Source organism: Mus musculus, chromosome 1, assembly GCF_000001635.26.
Source record: "Mus musculus strain C57BL/6J chromosome 1, GRCm38.p6 C57BL/6J".
Classification (NCBI taxonomy): Eukaryota; Metazoa; Chordata; class Mammalia; order Rodentia; family Muridae; genus Mus; species Mus musculus.
The window spans coordinates 106,338,085-106,359,412 of record NC_000067.6 but is presented as its reverse complement, the minus strand read 5'-3'; the positions used below and the strand labels follow the sequence as shown (position 1 = coordinate 106,359,412).

General features: G+C 39.3%; 1 protein-coding gene across 1 annotated transcript in view; it reads right to left on the bottom strand.

Annotated features, from left to right (window-relative positions):
* Phlpp1 (PH domain and leucine rich repeat protein phosphatase 1) overlaps nt 1-21,328 on the bottom strand; it is a 222,377-nt gene that overhangs the window by 34,833 nt on the left and 166,216 nt on the right. The window contains exons 5-10 of the mRNA NM_133821.3: nt 20,530-20,676; nt 19,743-19,973; nt 15,834-16,036; nt 14,493-14,553; nt 12,233-12,328; nt 8,726-8,881 (exon numbers count right to left, since the gene is read on the bottom strand). Of these exons, the coding sequence (NP_598582.3) occupies nt 8,726-8,881; nt 12,233-12,328; nt 14,493-14,553; nt 15,834-16,036; nt 19,743-19,973; nt 20,530-20,676 (894 nt within the window). The remainder of the gene's footprint in view (nt 1-8,725; nt 8,882-12,232; nt 12,329-14,492; nt 14,554-15,833; nt 16,037-19,742; nt 19,974-20,529; nt 20,677-21,328) is intronic.

The following is a 21,328-nucleotide window of genomic DNA, read 5'->3' as shown; positions in this document are numbered from 1 at the left end:
CAAGAGAAAAAAATACTCTACTTTTAGGTTATTCTTTGAATTCTGTGTACCATATTTTAAGGTGTTACACAATACAACCCACATTTCTTATTATTGTTTATCTTTTCACATCACTTTGACAAGGCAAATACTCTCATGGCCTTTCTAACATCTTATGATGGCTACTTAGCACACATGTTTTCCGTGGTTAGCCTGTACATATGCAATGATGTGTAACTCAAAGTTCATGCAACAGCACTTAGCCTTATTCTGTGATATATAGTGATTTGTACCATTGTGGATTGTTTGAGACAGGATTTCACTATATAGCCAGCCCAGTATGGCTTCAACTAGAAATTCTTCTGTATCATCCTTCTGAATGCTGAGACCACTGATAGGAGCCAGTAGGCCTGGCACTATTTTAAGAGTTAATTATAGCTCACTATCCTCATGTTATATCCCACTAAGCAGTTTGAAAACATGATCACGATGGATGATGGTGTAGGATTAGTATGAGAGAATAAGGAATGAGGGTGAAGGACATTCAGTCTTACAAACTTACGTCAACACTATGGAGAAGGTCTAAGGACTCAGAAAATAAAGACTTTAAATAAACACACAAAACAACACACAGTTAACAAGCTGTTGAACACAACAGTTAATTTTAATTAAATTAGTTAACACTTAAATTAGTTAACACTGATATAGTACTGAAGATACATCTTTAGATTGAATCTTAGGTGCAGCAATTATCCCGTTGCACTCCTCACGAGGGCCAACACACCACTCTGTCTTCTCTAATCATGTATTCTTCTTCACTTCTCACTAGTCTGACTTTTAAATGACTGATACCTTTGAAGGTTCCAGATAATCATTTTGCAGAATGTTACTCCATATGTGTTACTCCATGGTTTACCAACAGTAGAATAAGATCACATAAAATTGAGGTGGCCTCCTAGGCTCATATATTTGAATACTTGGTCCTTGTTTTGTGGAACTGTTTGGGAAAGATTAGGACACATGGTCTTGTTGGAGGAGATGTGCTACTAGGGGTAAACTTTGATGTTTCAAAGCCTACACCACTCCAAATTAGCTCTCCCTCACTCTCTTTCTGCCTTGTATAAGCTCTCAGCCATTGCTGGAGTACCATGCCTGTCTGTCTGCTGCCATGTTTTCTACCATGATGGTCATGGAATCACCCTTTGAAACTTTGAAATACCATCAAGTGCTTTCTTCTAAATTGCTTTGGTCATGATGTCTTAGCATAGTAATAGAAAAGTGAGCAAGACAAGGATGTTACTCCATATTCTTCGTTTTTCATCTCTAGCATACAGGTGTGTGGATGCAGCTACATATGAGCTGCTACATGGTTCCTTGGTAGAATAAGGTCATGAAGAATGTCACTCTGTGTGGATTACTTCATGGTCTCTCATCATGAAAATAAGGTTGTGTATTTTTGGCAGAGACCAAAGGTTGCACCATTCTCAGTGTACCATATTAGAAGGAACACAAGGCCAACGCCATATTATAGTCAACATTAACTCAGATTAATTGGTATTATTAATTATAACCACTTACGCTTCCATTTTCCACAACCTGGTAGTTATTAAATTTACAGAGAAATCAGTTAAGACTCATATCTTAAGCCAATATCCTATTTCTTATCATACATTCACTTTAAATTTTACTTATTTATCCATTCTTATGTGTATTGGTGGTTTCTGTTCACAGTTTTCTACCATGTAGAGTCAGGAAACATCTGGCAGGTGTTAGCTCTCTCCTTTGACCATGTGGGTCTCGGGAATCACTTGGGACATCATCCTGAGCATCAAAGTGCCTTCACCAGCCAAGCCCAACTTGTTGGCTCTTGCTTAGTATCTTTTAACAATTTTCTTCAATGATGTTAGCCAAAATTTGTGTGACTCTTTCTACTTATGCTATTTGGAATTAAACTGTAAGGAGACTTCCTATTTATTTACTCAGTTTTTATTTTGTGCAAATGAAGACTGCAGGCATTTATCTTATGCTCCTAGGAATAACTCATTACTCTCATTTTGCATTTACTCCTAGATCTGTCCCAGAGACAACATGCTTCCTGACTTACTTTTGAGTTCATCTTGTGTTTTTTCAGCTCTATAGTTAAAATCAGTCCTGGTTTACTTCTGTAAATTTCAGACGTTTTCGGTGTTTTCTTCATATAATTTTTGAACATTTCTTTGTTTCTAAGCATCCAATCTTTCTTGATGTTATTTTAAATGGGGAGTTGTAATCAACATACTGATGTATACTGTCTATATTGCTTATACATATAAAGCTCCTTGATATGAATTTTATATCCTGTTACCCTACCCAACCGAAATGCTTAAGAGTGAGTTATTTATTAGCGACTCTAGAGTTTTCTGGTATGCTACTATATTTTATGCAAACAAAAACTTAGCTCTTTATTACTAGTTCTATGTCTGTAATTAATTCTTGTACAATTTCATGGCTAATATATCTAATGTAACATTGAATAGTAATAGAAATAATGGGCACCCTAGTCCCATTACCAGCCCTAACAAGAACACCCCAGGGGTTCCTAAAAAGTGGCTTTTAGGGGGCTGGAGCTATCCCAGCAACCACATGGTGGCTCATAACCATCTACAATGTTATTTGATGCTCTCTTCTGGTATGCAGGTATACATGCACTCATGCATAAACAAATAAATCTTAAATTAAAAAATGACTTTTAGAATTATGGTGTGTATATATAGGGTAATGAAGTATCCCTATAGTTTCCCACTAAAACAGTGCCTTCTCAATTATGGTGTGTGTATATACGGGTAATAAAGTATCACTCAATGTGCATCTTTCCATGGAAACTTTTTGGCTTACAATTCATAGTTCACAAATAGATCAATAACATTTTACTCACCAACCTATCACCTAAGGGACATGGGTAATTTTACTTGTGAGGAGACTTAAGTTCAACCATATGCAATGATGTGTGTGTGTGTGTGCGCACGCGTGTTTGATGTTTTGTCTCAGCTATTATAATATTATATGCAAACACACAATTTTCTTCTATAAGATTTTTTAAAAAAGGAAACTGGGTTTGTTCCAACAGTTACCTCGTACTATACATTGTTAGTAAATGGCTCCCAGATCCTAACAATGGTGTATGTGTGCTGTGCAAATAATAGCAAGAGGTTAATGCTGAACTGGATGCTTTCCTCAGTCACTTTCCACCTTAGCTTTTGAGACAGGGCCTCTCACTGAACCAAGAGCTCACTCATCCAGCTAAACTCGTTGTCTGACACGCTATAGGAATCCTGCTGTCTGCTTCCCAGCAGCTGGGCTACAGGCATAAGCCACCACTCCTGGCTTTCTACCCCAGGGGTTGGCCATCTGCAGGTCTCCATGCTTGAATGGGAAGATGCTTTACCAATTGAGTCATTTCTCCAACTAGCCCTTTGGATTTTTATGCGATCATTTAACAGTCTGGCTTATTGATTTTCTACTGTAAAATTTTCAATGTACTGACAAAAATACTCTTTGGATTACAATTTTAGTACTACTTCTGTGAATGTTTTGTTATCATTGCTCTTCAAGGACTTATACATAAAGCCACTCTTTTATGATCCCTCTTCCATTCACATTAACTTACCTCTAACTTTTAAGTTCTTCTTTATGGCATATTTAGTTTTCATAACTAAGTTTCTGTTTATTCTTAAAGAGAGCTTGTCCTGCTATAAAAAGCTTAGGTCATACTTTGATCAATTTTGAAAATGTTGCTCCATTATTACTTTGCATTAATACTTTTGGGGTCTGGTGACTATCTAAATATGTGTCCCCTTAAATCCCTTTAACCAACCTTTTAATGTAGCTCTGTAATGCTTAATTTTTCAGAATCTAAATCTATTAGATCTCAGAGTTGATATAGAGTATCCAGGGCCCCAACTCAGTAGTTCTTGTCAAATATGCTTATATGTCAGAAAAAAATCTGCCCCACTCCTTTCTCCGTTCTGCAAGCTCTCGATATGCAAATTCTGCTCCTCCTGGGTGCATTTCCCACTCTCCTTTATCTCTAACCTTTTATTTCTTCATTTCACTTTTACTTCTCTGCTTGTCTTTAATGCCTCTTTCTGAACTTTTATTTGAAAGTATTACCCTTTATCTACCTGGTAATATACTGCTCATTTATAAAATCACTATTATTGCCTGCCATTTTAGGAATTCAATGACCACTCTTCCCATTTGTCCATTTTTGTTCTTAACTTCCCAATATTTTTCATTTTAATATTCCCAAATGCTCACAGATAATTTAATTCAGCTTGGAATGTTGCCTTACATTTTTGTCTTCAGGATAACATAGAGGAGGATGTGTGTTCTTTGATTTTTCTTAGACACTGTTACTATGGATACGTTCATCGTTTCCCTGTTGATTTTCATGGCATCTGGATATTTATGGGAGTATTTAGGGATTTTTAAATTATGTGCATATGTGTGTAGGCTTGTTGCACCTGAGTACAGTGCCTGTGGAGGCCAGAAGGCATCAGGCCTCTCAGAGATGGAGTTACAGGCAACTGTGAGAAGCAGAACCTGGATGCTGGGAAACAAACTTAGGTCCTCTGCAGGAGTAGTGGGTCCTCCTAACCACGGAGCCACCTCTCTCTCCTGTCTATGGGATTCTAAGTCTTTGGGACCATGTGCTATCCTAAGGAGTTTTGTTTGGATTGAAAGCAGATGGATGCTGTGTCCTCCGGTGTTCTGTTCACAGAACATTCCTTTACACTCCTTCCCTCTGCACTGCACTCACTTTACCTCCATGCTGCCAGTTTCCTCTGTTGTCCTGCAGAGTGTCTCCTGTGCTGGGTTACTATGCAGCCTGACAGGCAATGGGTGGAAGGGAATTTGAGGCTGCTTGCTGAAACCTGATGTTTACTTCTCTTTTTGTTTAGGCTTTACCTCTTTTTGAGTTAAGATTGGAGAATCTGTCACTTGGAGGCAGCTAAAAGAGCAATGTTCCCCATACATCTGCTCTAGGTCAGCAGCTCACAGCATGCATGTGCTTCCATTACCCAGTGGGCTCTCAGAGGAGCAGCACCTCAGCTTTAACCCTCAGCTACTCTCCATAAGTGAGTCAGGAGTAGACGCAGAATCTAACTGCAAGGGTTCTGTCTAGTGTGGAATTCACAGCTGTGCACACCTCCCATCCTAATGCATTCTTGTGGTTCCCTAAGAACAGGTGACCCCTGTAAGCACCAGCAGCAGATCAAATGGCCCAGCTCATCTGCTGTGAGGGTTCTAGAGAGTGGGTGACAAAGGCCACCAGCGCATCCTGCAGAGCAGACAGCAGTCTTGATGATCCTCTCTGGACACTATACATAGCCACTCTTACGAACATTTAGAACCCTTGATTAAAGCCTTCTGGATCATCCCTGCTAACCCCACGAATTACTTATCAGAATATGATCCTTCTGAAAATCACAGAGTTGGCTATCGTCTAAAGTGCACCCATGCCCTTTCTTTCCCCAGGATGGAGGAAAATCTTGGACATTTTCTGTGTAGTAGTCTAAATCTCATCAGCTGATTCTCTGTTTTAGCAAACTGGCCAACTGATTTTGATGCTAATACCCCCAAAGAGCTATCATGTACAAATATCTGAAAAACATAAGAGATAAAGTATATGCCCTATCCTAAGGAAACTCAATTTCTGTGGATAAGTCTTTTTTTTTTTTTTTTAAGGAATCTGTCAGCAGAACCTCCCATGGTCACCTTGAGCTTTCAGTGTTTGGTAGACCTTACACATTAGAATTACGATGCTGGCCTTGTTAAACAGGCTGATTCCAGCTCTCTTTCTCTAACATCTAAGTCTGAAGAATGGAGATAAAAGCCAGGAATCTGCAAGTTCTCTACAGGCTTCTGAAGACATACTTTTAGAAACACTTTTAATCTACCACATCTCTCAAAACATCACATCTTCAAAGATAGCTCACAGCTTTTCAAAATGCCAGAAATATCTGCCTTTGCCAAAAGGCACCAGTTGTCATGGTCAATTGATCACTCTCCTCTGATTTTCTGTTCTCTTTTAGCTCCTTTGATATTTAGAAATATTCTTTCTGAGTCACTCAAGCTTATGGTTTATGGTGTGACTAATACTCTAGGGATAGTTAATGAGCACAAGAAAAACACCATGAGCCTTATTGGCACATGGATGTCCCCAGCCCATCTCCCACCTCTGAGCATCCCTCTGCTACTCCAACCAGGTATAAAAATAGATCTGGGTCCCACGAGTACTGGGATCTGTGCAACTTTCATTTAAAAGCATCCATTGCAACTTTCCTTTGAAAGCATCTGTTCCAGTTTTCTTAGTTGGACTAACTCCATCAAGAGAAGCTATCTGGCCATCAAATGTGCATGAGGATGCTAGGTGGACAGGGAATCACTCACTGCCAAGATTCCAAGAAAGAGCAGAAGGATAGAAGTACCTCTGGCTGTGACTCATGCACTCTGGTGATGCATGGGAAATTACCTAGCCTTCCTCCGACCATCTGCTGGTGACAGATATGTATCTGAAACTCCTTTGGTGTTTCCATCATGAGAACTCTCAGCAAAGATATTCAGCAAGATGAGGATTAATATTTACCAGTTTACCCAATAGAACCAAATTCTGCCTTCTCTCAAGATGCAAAAATCAAAGTCAATTTCTTTTCTTTTCTTTTCTTTTCTTTTCTTTTCTTTTCTTTTCTTTTCTTTTCTTTTCTTTTCTTTTCTTTTTTTTGAGACAGAGTTTTCTCTGTGTAGCCCTGACTGTCCTGGAACTCACTCTGTAGACCAGGCTGGCCTCGAACTCAGAATCTGCCTGCCTCTGCCTTCCAAGTGCTGGGATTAAAGGTGTGCACCATCACTGCCTGGCCATCAAAGTCAATTTCTTAACAATATATGGTCCATCAAATTTCACATCCATCTACAACTTTGAGTTACGAGCTTATATTTATTTTAAAATACATATTTATTTTAATTGTCATAAGTGAACATAATATTTATAGTGTGACATTTTAATTCAAGTATAGAGTATGAACTAAGCAATAAAACTCAAAAGTGAACAGAAAACTTAAATTCATAACCTGGTGATCAAGTCATAAGAATGCTAATAAGATGTAGCCCCAGCTCCAGGGGAGGCATGGACACTTTACTGGATGTCACCTAATTGAAAGTAGATTCCCTTCTCTGGATACCAAAAACCTTGCTGCTAACAGGGAAAGCAGATCAACCCATGCTATTGCTCAGTTATAAGACCTAACCTAAAGCTGGAAACAGTTTATTATCACAAAAGGTATTTTGTGAAAACTATTGCTAAGATTTGAATTACAGAGCAAGCTGAAAGTAATTCAGGTGGTTTCAGTAATACCTGTAGTTACCTGTTAAACACAAATAGTAAATTCATTTCATCATACAACACTTAAGTGTTCTTCCTCATACCAATATGCCAGGCTGTCCCTGTCTTTTTTCATCTGTCTTTTCTACCTCTTAAATCACTTCTATTATGTTCACTGTACAGTTTTGTTTACAAGCTGTGCATTAGAGTTGAAGCAACTTGGTGGTACATCTACAGTCAGTCATTTTCAATGTCCTACAGCATAAAGCACAGTGGCTGAACCATCGAAAAAAACAAATCACAACTGAAACCAGGCACAAGAAGTCTATGTCAAGGCTGCTTCCTGGAAAGCCCCAATCCTCACTTGGGTGTTTCCCTGACAGCCGGGGCTTCAGTTTACAGTGCTTGCAGACCTCTACTGCTGACATGATGCAGACCCACCTTTCTCCCTCCTCACAGCAGCTGCCAAGATTTACAACCTGCCTACTCTGGGTTTTCTCTCAACCTCCAAGTATTTAAATGTTTACTGAATTTCAAAAAGAAATTAGAATTTCACTTAATATTTAAATTAATCCCTCATGTCAAATCAACTTCTTCAAATTCTTAGATACAAGTTATTTAGGAAAACTGATCAAAATTTAATTTACTAAAATTTGACTGGAAGCTGGGGAAGTAGCTCAGTGGTAAAATATTTGTCTATAACCCAGGATACATCAGGCCCTGGGTTCTATTTCTAGCACCTTAAAAAACTAAAGTTAAATTTTCAATTACTGGGAACACCCAGCCACCCACTGTGGGTGGCACCATTCCCTGGGTAGATTCCTGGATTATGTAAGAGTAGAGGATTGCGTATGAGTTGAACATTAACATGAGCACATTAATTCACTATTCTAAGCACCCGACTATGCATGTGATATGACCAGCAGTTTCAAGTTCCTGCTGCCTTAACTTCCCAAACAATAAAGGGATTGTGTCTTGGAATTGTGAGGCAATTAAACCCTTTCTTCCTTACATTTCTTTTGTCAGGGTTCTTTACCATGGCAACAGAAAATAAAATGAAGACAATCAGATAATTAAGCTAAGCCTTAAAAGGCCTGCACAATTCATGTCTAAGGAGCAGTGTAAGAGTTCACATCTCATTCCCATGATGCATATTTAACCACAGTGCAAAATACCTTTCTGTAAAGAATGGTGAAATTAGATATAAGGTATGCTGCTTTCTCCATTCCATACAAAATGGTAGAAAGGTGGCTAGTTAGGCCATGTATTCACTCACCTAGGAGAGAGAGAAGTTCCTACCAATGAGCTCAGATCATAGGTGATGAACTTCTTAGTGACAGCCCTGTGCACAGGCTGAGGTGACACTGAAGACAGGGAACACTTTACCTGTCAGCCTTCATGAGGAGGTTTGGTGGGAGCTCAGTGATCTGGTTGTGCTGGACATCCAAGACCTCCACAGAAGTTCTCTCCAGCCTTTCAGGAAGCCTTGCCAACCGGTTGTGTCCTGCTAGCAATTTCCGGAGACTACTATTACAAAACAGGCTGTATGAAAATGGACAAAAGGAGAAGGCAACTATTTATATAAAGCTAATTTAGGATGAGGATTAAAACAGAGAAAGACTTAAGTAACTATCATTCCACATATTATATAATTCCGTGCAGGCCAACAAGTTCATTTTAACCTTTTATTAGATGTATTTATTTTAGTTAATGTATACAAGTTTTCTCCCTGCATGTATGTATGTATACCACATGGGTGCCTGGTGCCTGTGGCTGTCTGAAGAGGGTATCTAATTTCCTAAAACCAGAGTTATGGATGGTTGTGAAGCACAGTTGAGTGCTGATAATTGAACTCAGTCTTAGGTAGGAGCTGCCAGGGCTCCAAGCTGCTGAAGTCTATCTCTCCAGCTTTAGCAGGTTTATTTTAATATAGACTTGGAGCTACTTGTATTTCAGTACTTTCTATATTTGTTTCATAGAAAGAGACACTACACTAGAGAGCTTTGTCTAACCTTGTAAAGAAGGTGAGCTTTACAAGGCTGTATGCTTCTCTGAGACCCACAGGCTAATGTCCTGTCCAAACACTTCTGAGCAATCTTTTCAGAGAAGATAAACAGTAAACAAACGCTTCAGAGCATGAAGCTTTCATAAATATAACTGAGAAAACGTTACATTTTACTTCATTTGTACTTATAATTTAGTCTTCCCCTTTTCTCTCCCCATTGCCTGTAAGATTAAGAGGTTCACAGTTTTATTCTACAGAGAACAGAATGGGTGGGGTTCAATTAACTGCAGCATTAGTCTATCAAATGCTAACTAGATTCAGGCCGATCCTTGTGGATATTATCTACACATTAAAATATTACTTCTCTAGTAACATATTTTCATTAATAAATAACTAGTTTTGTTAAACTTATATACCTTCCTTAGAGACACAAAGTTTAAATATCGAATCAATTCTAATGAATCACTTTTACATGAACGCTATACCGCCAACTGGATCACCCAAATCTACAGCTAAGAACAGAGAGGGAGGAAGCAATGGGGATTGGTTTTGTTCTGCATTAAAAAATATAAAACACTGAATTCTATGATAATATAACATTTGGCATTTGTTTTGAATAAGCATTTGTTTAGATCACCAAAAAGCCTATACTGGTGCAGAACCAAAGATTAGCTTTGGGAAAATGCAAAAAAATAGTCTTAGCTAAAATACTATCCTTTTGTACTAAAGTGAAAGCACATTTAGTTACAGACGCGCTGCCTGTTAGACTGAGGAATAACAGGAGTGAAACACAACACAGAGGAATAGCAAAAAAGACAATGGTAACATTTTCCAACAATTTTCTTTCCTATCTGTGGCCAGTCTTTTTTCCGTGTTCCTCTTCTAAAAGCACTGGGCATAGGCTGTGTCTGTCTGTCTCTAGTGATGACTACTGCATGGGCATTAATTAAATGCCCAATTAACTAATACTCTGGGCCAGAAAACATTTTTAAATGGATAAGACATATGGGTATTATGATGGCTGAAGAACAAAAAAATTTATCGTGTCACTGACTGAAATATAACTTGGGTGCATTTTATTACAACATAGCAAGAGCTAAGTATGCTCTTGCTGTAAACTCTCTTGGTGCAACATTAAAAAGTAAAATGAGACAATTCTTATTGTATGACTATATCTAAAATGCTTTTAGTACTATTATTACTAATATTTCACTTTCAGTATCTCTCTATCTTTTTAGTTCTCCATTAGAAATAGGTACATCTCAGATGCTGTGTGTGTGTGTGTGTGTGTGTGTGTGTGTGTGTGTGTGTGTGTGTACATGTACACAGATGACAGAAGTCAGCACTGGCTATCTTCCTCAATCATCCTTTATTTTTTGAGGCAGGGTCTCCTACTGAAACAGACTACCAACTGACTAAAACTGACTGGCCACTGCACCATAGGGCCCTGCCTGTGGTAGATTCCCAGTGCTAGGGTTAGATACATGCAACCACAGCTGGCTTTTTTATGTGGGCACTGAGAATCCAAACCCATGTCCTTATTTTTGTGTGAAAGGCACTTCAGTGATAGAACCTTCCTTCTAGACCCTTCCCATACTTTTAAGAGTCAACTAAAAGAAGACTTTAGTAAAGATCAAATAAAGGTTATTTCTATCATATTTACATTGACATTTTTGCTTGTACATTGATAGAAACAACTTTTCTCTGTCCTATGATTGGCTAAAAATGTTGAAATAACTGAACTTTAAATTTTGGAAGCAACTGACCATCAGCTAAGCTTAATTACTACTTGAAATTAACAATGAGTGCTGTGGTCAGAAGAGCCCCACTTCAAATGGCAAGTCTCCCATGTTAGCATAGGAGCACTGAGGTGAACACTACATTCATCACAGAAGAAATTCTTCATGACAGAAGTCTGGGAAAGACTTCCCCTTTTGCTTACTAACTGGCTGGTCACAATTATTCTCCTGGAAGAGTTTTATCTTTTTCTATGGATGCTGCAGATCATCACATAGCAGCTTTAAAATCTTGTTAATAAAGCACAGATCATAATGTCCTGGGGAGGTGGCAGTGGGTAGAACTCTCATGGTGGGGCCTGGCAACTGGCATTTAGATCCCCACATCATGTAAAGGACAAAAATGGTGGCACTTGTGTAGGAAGTCCTTGTGCTTCCATGGGTAAAATAAGGTCCCCAAAAGTGCAAGGGCCAGCTAGCCTGATACACCATCAGCATGTACAAAAGACCCGACTTCTTTCTCCGAGGCAGACTGAGAACTGAACCCCTCCCCCAGGCAGTCCTCCGGCCTCCACATGTGCACTGGTTCACATTCACACTCCTCAACACTATAAGAAATACCAATTATGAAAATAGGTAAATGTTAATGGTGAGAAAGAAAGCAAAACTTGTAGATTTCCTGATCCAATTTTGAATTCAAAGAGAAAAAGATAATGTAGCTTTCAGTTTCAAGGTTTAGTGATCTAACAATATCTACTTGCCTAATATCTCACCACCAACAAAATTATATCCTTAGGAAAACAAAAATTGTCTAGGGTAAGGTAGACATGCTGTCAAGAGACAGAAGTAGAGATTCTGAAAGAATTAAGATCCCAGAGGTAAACCATTTATATTGCTTGCTAAGTGTCTTAACATTTATTGTGGTTTATTTATTATTTTCCAATCAACACCACTGCCTGGTACAGATTTGCAATGTCAACCTGAAAAGTCTCCATCCTATGATGATACATGAATAAAAAGCAACGAATACATTTTAAAATTCAGAGTCTCTTCGAGTTCAAAACAATATGCTAATAAGATAAAAACTGAATCAGCATAGTATTACCGATCATCTATAATTTTGTATCCTTTCATTTGATCTGAATTGCTTACCGGGCAGGAAGTTCACATATTTGATTATGGCCAATATCCAAAACTTCTAATTTCCGGCTTTCACATACCCACTCAGGCACACTTTCTAGGCAGTTTCTAAAGATAAGAACATAAACATTAATATTTTAAAAATTAAATCTGGCCTTAAATATGTAGTTTAATTTTTTCTTTAATGTATATGTGTCTGTGTCTATGTACACATTCATGCAGGTACACACTGGGGCCAGAAGAGGGCAGAGGATGCCCTGGAGCTGGAGCTGCAGGCAGGAGTGAGCCACTGGTGTAGGTGCTGGGAGCGAACTACAGTTCTCTGCAAGAACTCTTCACTATATACTCTTCACTAGGCGCCAGCTCTCCAGCCCCTCAAATGTACTACTTCTTCTTCTTCTTTTTCTATTAGATATTTTCTTTATTTACATTTCAGATGTACTTCTAAGCTCCAAACAACTACAGAAAAATAAAACTTTAAGAGAAATGCCAAACTACAATGAGCCAGGTCAAAGGATATATGCATTTATTGTATTTTAAAACCAAGATGAATTATTATAATAGAAAAAAAATAAAAGCTAACACAGATATGCCATCTTCATCATCTTTAACATCTAAAAACCTTCTACCTCTCAGATGTTAAAACGTCTTTTGAGACCACTGCAGACTCAGAAAGGGGACTACCATTGGGAAAATACACAGTGATCCAGTTAACAAAAGCGATCAACTAACAAATTTTTATTTTCAAATGTACATTTTATAATTGGCATTAAAATAATCCCCAAATCTACATGTCCATGAAAATGCAGCTATGGGGAAGGAGAGTGACACAATGTATGGCCAGGTATGTTGTAGAATTAATTATCTGATGTGGTTACTTGGGCAGTGTTGTGCTCCAAAAGTTGATTTATTTAGTAATAGTTGACTTATGAAAACAGATTAACAAGAGAGGGAAATGGAAAAAATCCTTTATTGATGCAACTGTAGCATATGAATATTAAAACTATAAACGGTAAAACTGTATAGAACTCTGTGCTGAAGAGCTCTAAGGTCCCTACTAAAGACTTTTCTTGGCACCCTAGGAAGTAGTGTACATAAGTAGTGCACATGAGGAAGATCCAGACATGAGATTTACAAAGGAAGATGAACAATATTCAGGGTTCTGATTTCAGTCGGTGCCATTTGCCTATTACATTCAGTAAGTTAAATGGAAATAGGTGCACTCTATAAACAGCTCTCTGAAATAAATTTATACAAGGTATTTATTTGTACCTATGTGTACAATACTGTTTTCATTTAAGAATTGAAAAGTTATATCCAGGGTTGGTAAGAGGGAGGTGGGACAAAACAACAACAACAACAACAACAACAACAACAAACCCAAACAATAACAACAAAAACAACAAAACCCAAAGAACTTAAGGAATGTCTAAATTTAAGTTAAATAAAACTGTAGAAATTTTTTTGAAACTTCATTAAACAATTCAAAGAACTTTATGTCTACATTATAATAAGTTACAATTGGAATAATTCTTACAATAGTTAAAAACTGAAAAGGTGCTTATTATTAAAATAGCTAAATGTGTGTACTTTTACAATGAAAAGTAAACGTGTGTACCTTACAACTCACAGTGCCAGTGGGATCCAAAAGGATGATGACTCAAAAACACTGTAGCTCACACCCTCACATGTCTTAAGAGCTGGCATCTTCAGAGTCCCAGAGCCCCATGTGTTCTGAAATTTTGGGTATTTCCTTAAATTGAGTTTCAATTTTACTGTATTAAAATTAGTGAAGTTTCACTTGTATAAATGCATGCTGTAGTCACAGTCATGCCTTTATGTCATCGGGGGAGAAAAATCTATCTTTTTATTTTTAGGCACTGCAATAGATAAGAACCATTGCAAAAGTAAAGCTACTTAAAAGTCTGAGGGTCTGCCTACCTAAAACAAGCTAAGAGCCCAGCAACTTCCAGAGGTCTTGGCAGGTCGATGTGGACAACGTGACAAAGAATCTCAGAGAAAAACACAAGGCGCAGTTAATATACATAAGAATGACTGGACCTTCACGTCACCTTAGTCTGCCACCTTAGTCTCCAATCTTCTAGGCTCAATCTAAGGTCTAAATTGATTCTAGAGCTGGGGGCTCTTCCTCGGTGGTAGGGGTTTGCTAAGCTTGGATGAGGCACTGAGTTTCCTTCAAAGTCTATTAAAAGATCTTAGGCACAGGTTTGGATAGAAGAGGCAACATTTCTATGGGATGCTGTCTTCTTACCTTGAGACATCCATGTAAGAGAGATAATTCGGAACTGGGTAGACATCAAGTTGAGCAAGTTCTAGGAGGGAAAACACAAATACATTACTACATTCACATGACTCTCTGCATGTAGAACAGCACTGTTCTTTTGCTCTCCTCTAGTTTAGGAAGTACAGCGCATTTTCTTCTGTAACTCTACACCTGCAGGAGAGCAGAGACATCTTCTAAGCAATTGTAAGACATTCATTCTCTGTTCCTATTAGTTTATGGGGTTTCTTGGTGTTATGTGTGCTACACTGTACCTGAAAGGTCACTCAAACGATCCTTGTTTTTGGGTACCTCACAACTGAAGCAGCATACTGAAGAGTCATAAATGAGTTCTGCTAATCAAATCACAAAGTCTTCTGATTTATGAATGTGACACCACTGTTAGCTAGAGCTCTGTTCGTTGGGCACAGTTTCTGAAAGTCCTGCTCTCTTAATTCATAACTTCACCCCTTATCTAGTTGCTCACTCTAGTTCTAACTGTGAGAGGCTTACAGAAGAACTTTCAGTACGAGCTCTCTTCACCTCCCACTTAGCTCACGTGAAGTTCGTCTTAGAAACTTGGACAGGTGCTGTTGTGCATTCTTTTGCACTCTCTCTTCAGTGTGTCTCGCCTAGTGCACTCTCTCATGTCACATGTGAAAGCATCATGATCACATGCCCTGTTCCTAAGGGTCTCTCATGTCACATGTGAAAGCATCCTGATCACATGCCCTGTTCCTAAGGGTCTCGCCTACATCCTTATGATGAAAGCATCATGATCGCATGCCCTGTTCCTAAGGGTCTCGCCCACATCCTTATGAATTATTACACTGTGTTCAGAGTTTCACTACCGGGCTCCACACCATAGCTCCATGATTAATAAATGACCACCAAATAAGCAGTCTTATTAAATAGCTAACAATCTTGCGACTACGATATTCTAGTGGGCACTTAGTTCAGGTTTATCTCCAAGTAATCCCACTGTCAATAAAACATGAAACTGCAGGTTCGGAATGGAGCCTACAGTGGATTTTGTTCCCACCCTCCACCCAGTATTTAATCAAGTAGCCCGTGGAACATTTTACTTTGCCCCTTACTTTAAGCAGAAGACACAAATGACCAGTGGGAACAATTTAACATGATATAAAAAACAAGATAGAACAATAAAATTTTCCCTTTTGTGTTGAATAAATACCAAGCCAACATTCTTCTTTTATGCCTTTTATCTGGAAAGGATTTGACATTTATTTTAGAGATGAGGAAAGATGAGTGTCAGTAAGGCAGGGATGACGGTGATGGGTAACAGACCAGCTGGTGTAGTATGCTACTTACCATTAGAAGAAGCATAGAGTGCCTTTAGGAAATAGCCACAAACGTTCAATGTCACCAGCTGATTCCTCTCACAGTGCAGAACTTCTATGTTGTTGAAGATCATAGCATCTAGATCACCAAGCTTATTGTCTCGCAGGTCAAGCTGAGTGACATGTTGCACAAAGTCCACCTCATCTGCCATAAGCTTTCTGAGTATGTTCAGTCTTAAGGAGAAAGGATACAAATATAAGGTACGTAACTACAATACTAATCCAGATAGTGTACAGTGATGAAGCAGGACTCACGTCCTAGTGCATCAGAGTCCCCATGCATCTGGCCTTGTTTAACTGGCAACATTCACTAGCTATTTTCAGCTACAATTTTAAGAGGCCTGAGTCTTTAGGATATTTCGAAACACAACTTAGGCCATAAAGACTGAAGAGGAAAAAGTATACTGACTTTATTTAATTCACTTCAAGAGAAGAAAAAATATCTACTTAATGCACTGCCTTCCAAAAAACAAGGTTGAGAAAGTACAGACAGAATACTGAAAGAGTACCAGAAACAGGCCCAGAACCACCTAAGACACCGCAACTCCCGAAAGGAAGCCAGTGTACATGGGCAATCACAAAGAACAAAGTCAAGGACGATGACTTCCAGCCACATACTGAACAGGAGCACCAAGATGGAATGGAGATGCAGGGATGCTTGATTCTCAGGATCACGGATGGTAGGCAAACTTATCTCCATCCATGGAACACTAGTCAAAGAGCAAAGGACAGAAGACAGTGAGCACTGGCATCCAGAAGTCATTGAGAAATCACAAAATGAAAGGCATTACTGGGAAACAACAATTTAGAATAGATGGAAACATAACAAAGAATCTTTCGCCCTGATAACTAGTTGGTTAACTGAATGAAGCAGTGATAGCTGAGGTGCGAGAGACAAGTAGCAGTGGATCAATATGAGAAAGATATGAAACAATACAGCAAATATAAATTTAGTTTCCACTTTAAGAAAATAGATGATAATGTCATCTGTTGGTACCAAGGTAGGCCACACCTCCTTTGGAAAGAAACAGCATCTCCCGAGTTGAGAAGGCACTGAGCTTGTGCACTGGATCAGGAGCACTGGTATTATGGATGGAGCCTGAGACTTCTCTGCTATGTATCAGAACTGTTAAGAGACAAGTAATAGAGCCACTGACTGGAACACAATGGTGAGTGACAGCTCTACGCAAGGATTTGTCAACAGCACGAGCAGTACATGATGTCTTCAAATGTCCCTAAGGGGATGTTTTTGGCTTCTTCTTTTCTTGTTCTGGGTTGTAAGACTCACAATTTGGCTTTAACCCAGAACTTTTCCTATTTCCAAATGCTCACTAGAGCATCAGAACGTGCACAATTACTAAAACATATGCCTCATCATTGAGAGAACAGGACAGAAAGAATTTAAAGAATGTTTCATGTTCTCTACCACATCACACTGAAACACCATAATGGCATTATCATCTTTATTTCAAGCAGCAACCCACTTGTAAGTCACTCTATGGGTGGGAACATGACAAGAAGTGGTGTTTTAATGGGAACTCTTAAAGCCTAGAAAGGAAAGGAAAGGGGATACTCCTTGCGTGGAAGAGCAGCCTGAAGAATTATCTTCCAGCTCCAGGTGGGGATCCTTGAGCAGCAGCTGCCTAACTAGCATCTGTGATATGAGAAAAGCATCCTTCTTATTCTGCCATGAACGAAATCTCTGCATTCCAGTTCTGTGTACATTGTGAAGGGCTGAGGTCATGGAGATGACAAGGATGATGACCTCTGCCTCTCTATCGAACAGTAACATGAAGTGCTGTGCAGTGTTCCATAGGAGAGCTCAGTGCTTTGAGAGAACCCAACAAAGCAGAAGCTATTGAAAAGGAAACTCCTTATCTGAATCCCGAGGGTGTAGAAAGAAGAGAAAAGCAAGTCACAGGAAGTGGTACTGTGGCATCCGAACCACAAGCAGGAACGTTGAGACTTTCACGCATGTTACAGTAGTAACATGGCTGGCTATGCTCAAGTACTGCTCAGTTAAAAGTATCAATCAAGGGCTGTATCTACTAAATGCTAACACAGGATCGAGGATAAATAAGAGTACTACTTAACAGGCCATGCCAAGGGGCTTTCTTTCTAAGTTACCACAGTACACACCAGCACACAGTGCCTATAGCATGTGACTTGCTATGTACATCGAATACTCCAGGTGTTTTTCTGTAATCAATCTGTCATACAAAAAGTGCTTAAATACAGTACTGATGTCAAATTACTACACATTTCTAAAATATGAGTTTCTATCTCACTGTGAAAAGTAGCAAAGAAATGGCTCCCCAGCCTGTGCTGGAAGACACATGTGAGACAGAGACAGCCTCACTTGCACAGGTCCTGTATGTTAGGGGCTGAAAAACTCCGGCTGTGCTTCACTGGTAGGGGAGAGCATATAAATAAGGGAAAGCAAGGGTACATTTTCCAGCTGGCAGCTGAAGGGAAACGGGTCTCAAGAAGACAAAGAGCTAAAAAAAGATGGAGGAATGATTAAAGTCAAGATGATCAAGAAGGTGAAGCTGTGAGTACACACTAACCAAGGTAAAATACACAGAGAGAAGCCCACTAAGAGAGAAAACTGAGACCAGTTATGCCAGGGGCTGGGGCAATTAGTGCTACAGAAGAGGACATTTGATTAAAGAATGTCAATGTGGGGGAACAAGTAAAAGAAAAGATGATGGTTTAAGTAGGATATAACATTTCTTTAGGAAGGAAATGCAATAAAATCACCTCTTTGCAGTTGGGCATGGTAGCCCATCCCTTTAATCTTAGCACTGGGAAGGCAGAGGCAGGCAGATCACTGTGAGTTTGCAGCCACTTTTGTCTACAAAGAGAGGAATGGGATTACAAAATGTGGGAGGAGGGACCGGGAGAGGGTGCAACAGCTAGAACGTAAATAAATAAAGTAATTTTTTTTTAAAAAAAAGCTTCTCCTTGGAAGCATAGAGATGGCTCATTATTAAAAGCACTTATTTGCCTTTGAGGACTGAAATTTGGTTCCTAGTATCCACATGGCAGCTCACAATTGTCCATTACTCCAGTTCTAGTGGACTTGATACCCTCTTCTGATATTAGTGGGCACTAGGCATGCACACGGTATATACATGTATTCAGGCAAAACACCCACATCTATACAAATAAAATAAAATAAAATAAAATAAATCTTTAAGGGAATACAAAACCAGGTCCTCCTTGCATAATGTTTCTCTGTGATTAAAAATCAATGGGACCTTACCTACCCAAGAATAACGACTAAGCCAGAAGATTCTTGTTGGGTTTTAATGTGCTCTCTGCTTTTACAAGGGATCAAAGTTGAGGGGGGCAGCTAAATTTGAACCTAACAGGAGATTATAGAATTTATATTTTTGTGAAGAATGAGAAGCTAAGCTCAGAGTCACATGAACGAATATAGGAGAAATTTAAACCAATTTAACTTAATGGGTACATTAAATTAAGGAAGTCAAGAAAGAAAAGAAAAGAAACAAAACAAAAACAAACCAACAACAACAAAACAAGAGATGCTCTGCAGTATCACATGGCTCAGGTAAGGCTAAGAAAGACTAAGAACAATGTCCACTGTGTGCTTGATGACTTCCAGTTCATATAAACAGTTTTCTACTCCAGTGTTTCTACAGATTCATGCAAATTCAAACTGGGTTCAAGCTTACAAAACCAAGGTGAGACAGTCAGTCAGCAGTGGGATTCCTTTCAAAGCAAGCTTCAGGGAAGACCAAACCTCATAATTAGTCATTGCTTTCCTCTGGTACTAGTACCACCCAGACTCTGTGGCTAACTCACCCCACAGTACAGCCAGTCACTCAAGCATGATCTACTTCTGAAAAGGGGTTACCTTAGGTCCACATGTTTAATATGAGGCATTCTTCTTAAGGCCTGTAGTCTGAGGGTCTCCACACAGTTCCCAGCCATACACAGCTTATCCACAGCAGTCAGCTTCTCCAATACCTCTGGAATGTCAGTGAATTCATTAAAGGAAAGACCCAGATAGCTGAGCTGGTGCATGCTCTCCAGTTCAGCAGGAAGGGACTGGAGAAAATTTCCATCCAGCAGAAACGTCTGCAAGCTAAGAAGAAGAACATTACAATTATACAGAAAAGTAGACAGTTTTGAACTTCACTATCAACACACAAGTTCATTAAGATCATATCACTGTAATGCTGCAAAAATTCATAAAGACAAGGCAGAGGGTAACAATGGGCAGGGGAGCGGAGATCACAAATAGGGACCTTAAGCTTCTATTCAAATGGGAATTACTACCCATCTCCTCAACTTGCAAAAGCATACATGGGGAAATATGCTAACTGCAATACAAACCAGCCCTACTATGCATTACTCTCTTTTTTTCTTAACATTAGTATCTAAGACTTAAAATTCAGTAACTCAGAAAATGAAAAAGTAATCCTTTTGTTTAGATATACTCATTCATAAAGAACTTCAGTTTAATTTTTACAACTCGGACACTCTAAACTCTTAACATGTGAAGTCTACATAGACCACACAGTGCCTTACTGCTAGGACTAAGGCCAATACTTCCTTGGCAAACATAACATATTAATGAATATGATGTACAAGTCCCAAAGAGCTGTCTACAGAGAGCCCTAGTGGTTTAAAGCACTCACTTCTGCATATCTCCAACAGCTGCTGGGACTTCTCGCAGGGCATTGCAAGATACATTCAGCTCTGCTAGGGTTGGAATGCTGCAGACTGCTGACGGAAAGGCTCCTAGGTGGTTATTGGAAAGGTTAAGGCTCTTCAATTTGGTGAACCTATCACAATAAAAGAGAGAGAAGAAACAAATGTCACAAATGCATAGCATAGCCTTGAGGATAATTCTGCTCAGCTCCCTGGTCAGACTAAGACCTCAAGTAGCAAAGCCAGAGAGGAAGTCTGAGTCCAAGGCCAGTGTTCTACCTAAAAGGTAAAAGCATTCAGAAAAATTTGTTGTAAAATCAGCTTGGCTGAGGAGTAAGTTCTACTGGACAACTTTTTTATGTAAATGGTCTTGTGAAGGAGCCCGAGCAAGCAAATCTGGGAAACAAGTCCAAAATTTGTACCTCTCACCTCCAACCTCAAGTCAGTAGAACAAACTATCAAAGCCAGTTTCCTGGATGCCCCAGGCTCTGTAGTGCCAGGGTTAGGAACCAGTTCCCATCATCGTCCTCCTCAGCACAGCACTTGCTGCTGCTGCCCAGACACCCCTCTCCAAGATCTCTTCTCAGTTCATTCCCATGGTGTTTTCTTCACTGTGCCCCTTGCAAACTCTCCCTCCCTAGCCCTCCTTCCTCCTTACAGGCATCTCTATTTCTTCTCCCCCTTCAGACCCACACTCACGGCCAGTATGCTCTTCGTCTGATTCTTGCTCTACACTCATCTTCCTTGGAAATCTCACTGCTCAGTCCCATCACAGCCTGACCCTCC